At 42.9% G+C, this 10,928-nt stretch overlaps 1 protein-coding gene across 1 annotated transcript in view; it reads right to left on the reverse strand.

Annotated features, from left to right (window-relative positions):
* The window catches only part of LOC121290546 (single-minded homolog 2-like), a 99,016-nt gene extending 97,054 nt beyond the window's left edge, over positions 1-1,962 (reverse strand). Inside the window, exon 1 of the mRNA XM_041211054.1 lies at positions 1,382-1,962. Coding sequence (XP_041066988.1) covers positions 1,382-1,556 — 175 coding nt within the window. The 5' untranslated portion in view covers positions 1,557-1,962. The remainder of the gene's footprint in view (positions 1-1,381) is intronic.
* Positions 1,963-10,928: the final 8,966 nt, after the last annotated feature.

Below are 10,928 nucleotides of genomic sequence, written 5' to 3' on the forward strand. Positions count from 1 at the left end.
AGAAAATCATACTATTCCATTATTGTTTAGTACAAATTACCAGTTTAATGGCCGTTTCCTTATTATAATTGCACCTGTATGGAGTTGATGAGGAGAATGCGGTGCCTGTAGGCCTATAGCAAATATCTGTTGTAGGGGGGTGGAGGGGGTTGTGCGGCCCTCTCTCTATGCTACACCACCATAAATGCTTTCAAAAAGTACCTGTTTATGAATCACGTGCGTTCTTTTACAAATAAATTGAAGTCGTTACACTTAGCGACCAAAGCAATTCCAGCGGAGCAGACTCGGGAGGCCGAATGGTCTAGTCCTGCTCCGAATTCGTATGCACCTCTCTCTCATGTGTCTGTATTATACATGTGAGCTCCTAGTTTGCGTATGTTTTAAAGTGTAGACCCTAACTAACTATTCATATTAAAGTTGTTGCACCTAGATTATTCCCAGACCAAATGAAAATGTTATATTTTTGGAGGGAACATACTTTAGTTGTAAATCTGAGCGGACAAAAATATGGTCTTTGTTTGGTAAGGGCTCACACACACACACGCACACACAGTGCAGTGATGAACCAGTTATCAGGAATAATCCAGTCTTCACTAGGCGGCCCATGACACCAGTGAAAACTCAAAACAAACTCAGGTTGTAACCGGGGATCTTGAATGATAGGGAGATATCCTGGGAACTTTGCATCATTCTCTGTTTCAACACCTTCACAGTCACCCACCCGGCTCTTCCCAACAGTTGGGAAATCGCTCAAAGTTCAATGTTCCTGAGCTGACAGTACACACACATAAGCAAAAAAAAACATGAGAGCCAGAACGAGGAATTATTTTAGACCCGATTAGTTAAGCACAATAATTAGTAATATATCATTGTGGCCGTCAAATTAACCAGCGAGAATGGCGCAGAAAGCGTTATACAAAATTATACATGGCATTATCCACATACCGTTTGCACACAATGAAAGAGCGGTTGGGTTACATAATCAGAATAAAATTAGGCAGAACTTTACAATGGGCAGAAAACATAAATGCGAGTTTTAAGTGGAGAATGATTCATAATGTATTACATTTAAGGCCTGATATAATTGCAAACTTGAGCATTTAAGTAGAAATGAGCCCCATGTTTCATAAATCTGCCTTTTAAAAATATTAATTCAAGTGTAATCCCCTTGCTAACATTCAAAGTAGCTTCTGTATGAAGGTGGAAGCGTGTGCAACTTTCGCTGAAAATTGAACTTTTAGAACAGCTAACCTTAAAAAAGGGAGTTAATATTTACTGGATTCAACTGGAAAAGGCGCTTTAAAAGGAATTGAATAATAGAACAGCCAGCAAGACAGAATACCCCGGTTTGGAAGTAAACTGCTCGTAAGCTAGTGCTTACCCTCAGGAAATACAGCCCTCATCTTGAGATAGCTGGTCGTCAGTCTAATGATTGAGGCTTTGTCCAGCTGAGAGGTGATGGCCGAGGGTAGAGGCAGTAATTTAGCCAGCTCGTAAAATTCCCCATTTTCCTTTTCTCTTCTCGTCTTCGCGGCATTTTTGGACTTTTCCTTCATCTCGCCTATTGTACTGGAGTGTTACTGACATAATAAATACACTTTCTCTGTAGTCCCGAAAACATTCGTTAGTTTTTAATTAAAATGTTTTTTTTTAATATCTGAGAAGAAGTGATTTTTTTCTCTCTCTCTCTATGCAATGGCCAGAAATATCACTTAAGGTTTAATTTTTAAATGTTTAGATAAATGGTTGCTCTTCCAGCTCTGTGCACTTCAATACAATGAGACGGAGGGCTGTGGCTTTCAGTAGCCGCTTCTCCACAGCACCTCTGTATTCGCCTTCGGGCTCGGTTTCCGGGGTAGATCTCCTGTGAAATTGCTGTGTTAACTTCACACTCAGGTTGTGTGAATTGTGACTTGCCCCTCTTTCCCTTTTCTTGGGGCTGCGGCTGCCTTTATCGGTGATTTCCACCACCCCCACCACCGCCCCCCCCCCCACCCACCCCCACCCTCACTCTGCACCCACCCCACCCCCTTGCCCCCACCTCCCACCTCGGTCTCTTATTCAACCTGTTCGCTGCTCTGACCGAATCCTGCTCCCCGCGGCAGAACTTGAGGGCGAGTCCCGGCAACTCTCTCCTTAGTTCGGGCTTGTGCTTCGGAAGGGGCGAATGACCCGAAGCCTTTCGGCACCTCCTTGCGGTCCGACGCTTTTTACAAGAGAGCGCGGAGGGGAAGACGGAAGCACCTAGGGGGTAAGCTTTCAGTTCAGTGAGCGAATTCAGATCCCCAAACCTGGCTTCCCTAGTCTCCCGTCACCATCCCCAACGCACAGGTTCCTACTTCCTACTGAGTTACATACGGATAATGTTGCCTCTGTGTTGTGGGTGGTGGGGTCGGTGGGGGTTGGTGGGGGGGGGGGGGGGTGCTCTCTTGTTGTGCGATGCTCTCCTCAGGTCTCTGGCTGAATTATTCAACCTCCCATCAGCTGTCACCTCGTCGTCATCCCCGGGTCAGATTGCTTGAACGTGTGGGATCCTCAGAGGATCCAGACTGGCTGCGATAACATCGCTTGTACTTCACGTTCACTCATTAGCCTGCCCAAGCGCACCGGGCTTTGTTTGAGTTTTCTTTCAGCAGGCGGGAGGTCCTTGGGAAGTTTGCACGATGCTCCTATCTTCACTTGAGATTCTCAGCGAGCAGTCCACCCACCTCAAGTCAGAAACTGTGTTCCCTGTGCCCGGGTAGCGGCTCAGCTCTCTCGCCGCCAGCCCCAGGTTACGCGGGCACAATCCTGCCTTCACCCTGAACTCTTAATTATCGGAGTGAACGCTTAAAAAGAACGCGTTGTCATTTCCAATGCAGTCGCCATTTCATCCCGGTGTTTCGCAGTGTGTACTTGTCTGTATGAGAGGGAATGAGAGCAATCCCCAGCTTCAATGGATGTTCCTCGAGTCGCTTTACTTCACAGAAACAGCAGTTCTAGCAACATCTGTGGACAGAGGCAGAGTTAACGTTTTACACCAATCTCTGACCAAAGGCCATTAATCTAAACGTTTATTCTGTTTCTCTCAGCACAGATACTGCCAGGCCCGATGACTATTCCCAGCAGTTTTGTTTTTCCAATCTTTCCACCACCCGCGGTATTTTGCTTTTGTTCCCTTACTTCGTGCACTCCCTCACACACTCAGCCTCACTCACAGCGTCATACCCTCAGCCTCACACACTCACTCAGCCTCACATACTCAGTCTCACACTCAGCCTCACTCTCAGTGTCACACCCTCAGCCTCACACACTCAGTCTCACTCACTCACTCAGCCTCACACACTCACTCAGCCTCATACAGCCTCAATCACAGCCTCACACACTCAAAGCCTGACACACTCAGCCTCACTCGCTCAGCCTCACTCACTCAGTCAGCCTCACACAGTCAGCCTCACTCACTCAGCCTCACACACCTAGCCTCATTCAGCCTCACACGCTCAGCCTCACTCAGCCTGACTCACTCAGTAAGCTTCACACACTCAGCCTCACACAGTCTCACTCACAGCGTCACACACTCAGCCTCACACACAGCCTCACTCAGCGACTTACCACTGTTTCACTCAACTGCCTCACACTGTCCGACTCTCTTCCCTCCCTCACTCAGATTCATACACAGTCTCACTCGCAGCCTCACCCGCTCACATCTTTACTCACCCACTCACTCAACCTCATTCACTCACCCAGTTTCACTCACTTAGCCTCACTCACTCACTCAGCCTCACCCACCCAGAATTTCCCTCATTCACTCGTAGCCTCACTCATTCATAGCCTCACTCACTTAGCCTCACTAACTCGGCGCTTCCCTCAATCACTCCCAGCTTCACTTGTTCACAGCCTCACACATCTACTCACACACAATTTCATTCATTCACAGTCTCACTCACTCATACCCTCACTCACTCGCTCACTCAATCTCGTGTATTCACAGTCTCACTCACTCATACCCTCACTCACTCACACCCTCACTCACTCACACCCTCACTCACCCACACCCTCACTCGCTCACACATCCTGACTCACACCCTCACTCATATTTACATCACGAATTTAATCATTAGCTATTTGGCTCATTTATTATTTTACACCCACTGATTCACGGTTTCATGTACTGATTTATATTAATCACTAGCTCACTCCCTCAATCACTCACTTGCTCACTGCCTCACTCATTGACTTGCTATCTCACTCATTTTCCCCTCAGCTGTATGTTTCGTTATATAATACACACTGGCTTATTCAGACTGTCTCACTCTGCCTCACTCAGTCACCGCTCACTCGCCAACTCGCTTTCATTTTCATTGACTGATTCACTCATTCCCACTCATTTACCCGCTTATCAATAGCTCCAGATTTATCAACTACGTGACTCAGCGACAGCCATTCAGATTACACCGCAGTGTCCGCCATGTGCCTTTCCACTAAAGAGCACAGATTATCGCTGCCCGGTCGACTACGAGCGGAAGATTCAATATCAGAAATTTAGCCCCTGTAACATCTCGTATTACACTCAAACTGTTACACAATTCACTTTAAAACTTTAATTCTTGTTGAACTCTATTTTACTGATTAAACGAAATTATATCGAATTGACAGACAGAAACGGCTCTTTAGAATTTATCTAATGACCATACAATAATAGGGAAAATACTGTGTGTATCTGACTGAAATTACTCCATGGTAGCTAAGGTAGTTCATTCACCTTCCCTTGCTCCACGCTTGATGCGAAGTGGTGCCCTGAACCTATGTAACCAATTGTCTTTATCTAATGATGAGAGATGCCTGTGGTCCTTCGTAGACTATCGCTAATTACCATTATCATCCATGTTTCCATATGCAGAGATATAACATAAACACGCCATCACTCTAAATACGCTGTACGGAGGCTTTGATCGTTAGCAATGAAGCTCTCAATCCAATATTCTGGTCAAGTGGCTGACATTATTTTATCATTGTAAATGACACTGTTAAATTGATTTACATCATTATAATGTAAGTAAGTCAGTATTTATTGTACTGAAGTTACCTGATTAACATAGTGATACTGTTGTTATTATGACATTGATATATGCTGCTTATGTGACATTATTCTGTTTTAACTATATGGCTGATATTCTGCTGTAGCTTTGTGACTGGCGTTATTATATTGTAATTATGTCTGACGTATTTATATTGTACTTACGAGTTGCAGGCATATATATTTTGCAGCTATGTAGCTGATATTACAATAGAGTTATGGGACTGGCATTATGTTGATTCTGTGATTGGCTTATTTTAGTTATGTGACAGACTTTGCTCTTATGGGTCTAGCTTTATCACAGTGCCGTTGTGTGACTCACATTATATTTTGAATATGTGCCTGACAGTGATTATATTGTGTTAAATGACTGACTATATTCAACTTGTCAGACATTCATCTTGTAATTATGTGACTGAAATGTTGTAGTTGTGTCTGATATACTGTAGTTATGTGATTGACATTATCATGTTTTATTAATATGACTGACAAATGCATATAATAGTTATGTAACTGAGAATATGATAATTGTGCTTATATGACTGACATTTTTATGCTCCAGTTATGTGACTGGCGTTAATATATTGCTGTAAGTTGATTGATGTCATTATTTAAATGTTCTGTGGCTGAAGTGGTTGGGTTATGCTTATGTGGTTGATGTTTTCTAACACTTCAATACAGTATGGAGCAAGTTCTGATCTATCAAGAGATGCTGACAGTCAGCTGAGAAAAGAAAAGGCCTTGTTTGCCCATTCAGATGGATGTAAAATATTCCTTAATGTCATTTGAAAGAGAAGGCAAAGTCCTCCTACAGACATGGACAAATTTTGTCCCTCAGCCCACATCACTAAAAGAGATTTACTGACAACTTATCACTTTGCTTTTTTGTAGGATCATGTGGTGTGTATTTTTCTACCTATTACAGTGACTATATCTCATAAGAACTTCACTGGCAGTGAGAAGTGCTTTTGGATGTCCTAAGCTTGTAAAAAGTGCTATATAAACACAAGACAGATTTGTCTGTTTATCTTTCTTTTATAATATGTAGCAATGTGACTGAGGTTATGTAGTTTTGAGATTTATGTCATGTGACTGACATTATATTAGTATATTTATATTATTGCAATCAATCCATTGTCAGCCATGACTCAATTGATAACACTGTCACCGCTGAGTCAAAAGATTGTGAGTTCAAATCCCACACCAGGACTTGAGCACAAAAATCTAGGCTAACACATCAGTGCAATATTGAGGGAGCATTGAAGTGAAGTCCCTTGGATGAGATGTTAAACCAAGGCCTCATTTCCCCTCTCTGGTGGACATTAAAACCCTTCTCTTTAGCCAAGCTTTTGATCCCCTGTCCTAATATATCTTATGTATCTCCGTGCTTGACAACACTCCTGTGAAACACATTGGGGTGTTCTGCTACTTTAAAAGTGCTGTATAAACGCATGTTGTTATTTTGTTTATCAAAACCCCTCATGATTATGAACACTTCTGTTAAACTTCCCTTTAGCTTTCTCTGCCTAAAGGGGAATAAACCTAGCTTCTCTAGTCTCTCTACATAACTGAAGACCCACATCTCTGGTACCATTCTAGTAAATCTTCCCTGCATGCTCTCAAAGATCTTGCCACTCTTCCTAAAGTGTGATACCCAGAAATGGATACAGTATGCCCGCTGGGGCTAACCATTGATTTATTATGGTTTCACATAACTTCCCTGCTTTTGTACTCTATGCCTCCATTTATAAAGCCAAGGATCCCATTTGCTTTTTAACAACATTGTCAACTTGTCCTGCCATCTTCAAAGTGTTTGTACATTTGCCCACAGATCTTTCTATTTCTTCATCCCATTTAAAGTTGCACCCATTAGTTTATGTTGCCTCTTCCCATTCCTCATATCAAATTGTATTATTTCACACTTCTCTGTGTTAAATTACAACCACAAAGCAATTGCCCATTTACCAGTCTTAGTCATTATTATGATAATTACATCAATAATTTATATTCTGACTTTTATGATCACCAAAAACCTCAAAGCATTTTACAGCCAATTGAGTACTTCTGAATTGTAGTCACAGTTGCAATTTACAAAATGCAGTAGCTAATTTGTGCCCAGCAAATGGCAATACAGCAATGACCAAATAATCTGGTTTTTGCGATGTTGTTTGATGGATAAATATTGGCCAGAACACCAGGCAAAATTCCTCTATGCTCTTCTTCAAAGTTGTGTCATTTTTAACACAGAGAAGTGTGAAAGAATACATTTTGATATGAGGAATGGGAAGAGGCAACATAAACTAATGGGTGCAACTTTAAATGGGATGAAGAAATAGAAAGATCTGTGGGCAAATGCACAAACACTTTGAAGGTGGCAGGACAAGTTGACAATGTTGTTAAAAAGCAAATGGGATCCTTGGCTTTATAAATGGAGGCATTGAGTACAAAAGCAGGGAAGTTATGTGAAACCATAATAAATCAATGGTTAGCCCCAGCGGGCATACTGTATCCATTTCTGGGTATCACACTTTAGGAAGAGTGGCAAGATCTTTGAGAGCATGCAGGGAAGATTTACTAGAATGGTACCAGAGATGTGGGTCTTCAGTTATGTAGAGAGACTAGAGAAGCTAGGTTTATTCCCCTTAAGGCAGAGAAAGGGAAGTTTAACAGAAGTGTTCATAATCATGAGGGGTTTTGATAAACAAAATAACAACATACAGCACTTTTAAAGTAGCAGAACACCCCAATGTGTTTCACAGGAGTGTTGTCAAGCACGGAGATACATAAGATATATTAGGACAGGGGATCAAAAGCTTGGCTAAAGAGATGGGTTTTAATGAGGATCCTATAGGAGGAGATGAAAGTGGCTTTGGGAGAGAATTCATGAGCCTAGAGCCCAAACAACTGATGGCATAGCCACCAATTATGGTGTGAACAAAATTGGGGATGTGCAAGGGGCCAAAGCTGGAGGAGCACAGATATCTCAGAGGAGACCTGGAAGGGCTGGAGGACTTCACTGGATAAGGATGGGCAAAGCCATGGAGGGATTTGAAAACAAGAATGAAAATTTCACAATCCAAGATCAGAAAGAATATAGGCCAGAGAGCAGAGAGGTGATGGGTGGATGTGATATCTAGGTAAAAATGTTTCTCGTGGCAGAAGTGTTGGTAACACAGATTTAAAGTAATTGGAAAAAAAGAAACAGTCATGGTCTGAATAGAACTATTTTTATGTAGCGACTTGTGACCTGAGTGCACTTTCTATTATTTGTTCCTGAGATGTGAGCGTCGCTAGCAAGGCCAGCAAATGTTACCCATTCCTAATTGCACTTGAGAAGGTATTGCTTGATAATGTTCCTGCAATGCACATTGGGATGTCCTCCTGCTTTAAAAATGCTATATTAATGTATGTTGCTGTTAGTTTTGTTGGTTCTCAGAACATCTTCTTGAATTGCTGCAGCTTCTGTGGTGCAGGTATACCCACAGACCTGTTAGGAACATTGGAACATAGAACTTATGAGCAGGAGTAGGCCATTTGGCCCTTCAAGCCTGCTCCATCAGTCAAGAAATCATGGCTGATCTGATTGTGGCGTCAACTTAACTTTCCTGCCTGGCCCACATAACCCTTGATTCCCTTGACTATCAAAAATCTATCTAACTCAGCCTTGAATATATTTAAGGCTCCAGCCTGCACTGTTTTCTGGAGAAGGGAATTCCACAGATTAATGACACTTTGAGAGAGAAAAAAAATTCTCCTCATTTCTGATTTAAGCCATGCCTCCCCCACAAGAGGAAACATCTTCCTGGTATCCAACCTATCAGGTCCCCTCAGGATCTTGTATGTTTCAATAAGTTCATCTCTCATTCTTCTAAACTCCAAAGGGTAAAGACCCAACCTGTTCAATCATTCCTCATAAAATGAATCCTTTATCCCTGGAATGAGACCAGTGAACCTTCTCTGAACTGCTTTTAATGCAATTATGTCCTTTTTCAAATAAGGAGACCAAAAACTGTACACAGTATTCCAGATGTGGTCTTACCAAGGCCCTCTACTGCTGGAGTAAAACTTCCCTACTTTTATATTTCATTCCCCTTGCAGTAAATGCCAACATTCCATTTGCCTTCCTAATCACTTGCTGTACTTGCATGCTACCAGGATTCATGTACCAGGACACCCAGATCTCTCTGTACCACAGACTTCTGCAATCTCTCTCCACTTAAATAGTATCCTGCTTTTTTATTCTTCCTGCTAAAATGGACAAGTTCACATTTTCCCACGTTATATGTCACCTGCCAATTTTTTGCCCAATCACTTACCTGCCTATATCCCTTTGTAGACTCTTTACCTCCTCTTGACAACTTACTTTCTTAACTATCTTGGTGTCATTGGCAAATTTAGCGACAATACATTTGGTCCCCTCATCCAAGTCATTGATACAGATTGTAAATAGTTGAGGCCCAGCACTGATCCCTGTGTCACTTCTCTGGTTACAGCCTGCCAACCTGAAAAAGACCAATTTATCCAACTCTCTGCTTCCTGTAGGCTGACCCATCTAGGAACTTGACCCAATGACAGTGATGGGTTGGCAATACAGTTCTATGTAAGGATGGTGAGTAGCTTGGAGGGGAAACATGCAGGCAGTGGTGTTCCCTTGTGTCTTCTGCCCTTGTCCTTCTAGGTAATAAATGTTGCATGACTGGAAGTTGCTGTTGAGTTGGTGAGTGGCTGGAGTACATCTTGTAGATGATACACACTGCTGCCACTGTACGCTGATGGTGGAGGGAGTGAATGTTTAAGATGATGCATGGAGCATTGATCAAGTGGGCTGCTTTGATCTGGATGGTGTCGAGCTTCTTGCACTTTGTTAGAGCTGCACTCATCCAGACAAGTGAAGAGTATTCCATCACATTCCTAACTTGCCCTGTAGATGGTGAACAGGCCTTGGGGAGTCAGGAAGTGAGTTACTCACTACAGAATTCCCAGCACCTGATTTGCTCTGTAGTCATGGTATTTACATAGCTGGTCCAGTTCAGTTTCTGGTTAATGGTAACCCCCAGGAAGTTGCTGGTAGGGGATTCATGGTAATGTTGTTGAATGTCAAGGGGAGGTAGTTAGATTCTCTCTTGTTGGAGATGGTCATAACCTGGCATTTGTGTAGCGCGAATGTTACTTGCCATTCATCAGCCCAAGCCTGAAGGTTATTCAGGCCTTGCTTCACGTGGGCGTAGAAACATAGAAAGTTTATGACACAGAAAGAGGCCACTTGGCCCATTATATCTGTGCTGGCTGAAAAATGAGCCATCCAGCCTAATCCCAGTTTCCAGCACTTGGTCTATAGCCCTGCAGGTTACAGCACATCAGGTGCATATTCAGACACGTTTTAAATAAGTTGAGGGTTTCTGCCTCTACTAGCCCTCCAGGCAGTGAGTTCCAGACCTCCACAACCCTCTGGGTGAAAACATTTTTTCTCATCCCTCCTCTAATCCTTTTGCCAATCACTTTAATTTTATGCCCCCTAGTCACTGACCTCTTTACTAAATTAATAGGCCCTTCCCATCCATTCTACCTCACTCTGCTGATGATTGAGTGTAGATTGGTGGGGCAGTAATTGGGTGAATAAGATGGTCCTGGTTTTGGTGAACAGGTGAAACCTGGACAATTTTCTATATTGTTAGATAGATGCCAGTGTAGCTGTTTGGATCAGCTTGGCTAGGGACATGACTTGTTCTGGAGCACAAATCTTCAGCACTACAACCGAGAAGTTGTCAGGTCCCCGGGAGTCTCCTCCTCCTGTCTGTTGTTTAGTTGTCTACTACTATTCACAACTGGATGTGACCGTTTTGATCTGGTTTGTTGGTGTGGGAGTGCTCTG

Source organism: Carcharodon carcharias, chromosome 18, assembly GCF_017639515.1.
Source record: "Carcharodon carcharias isolate sCarCar2 chromosome 18, sCarCar2.pri, whole genome shotgun sequence".
Taxonomy (NCBI): domain Eukaryota; kingdom Metazoa; phylum Chordata; class Chondrichthyes; order Lamniformes; family Lamnidae; genus Carcharodon; species Carcharodon carcharias.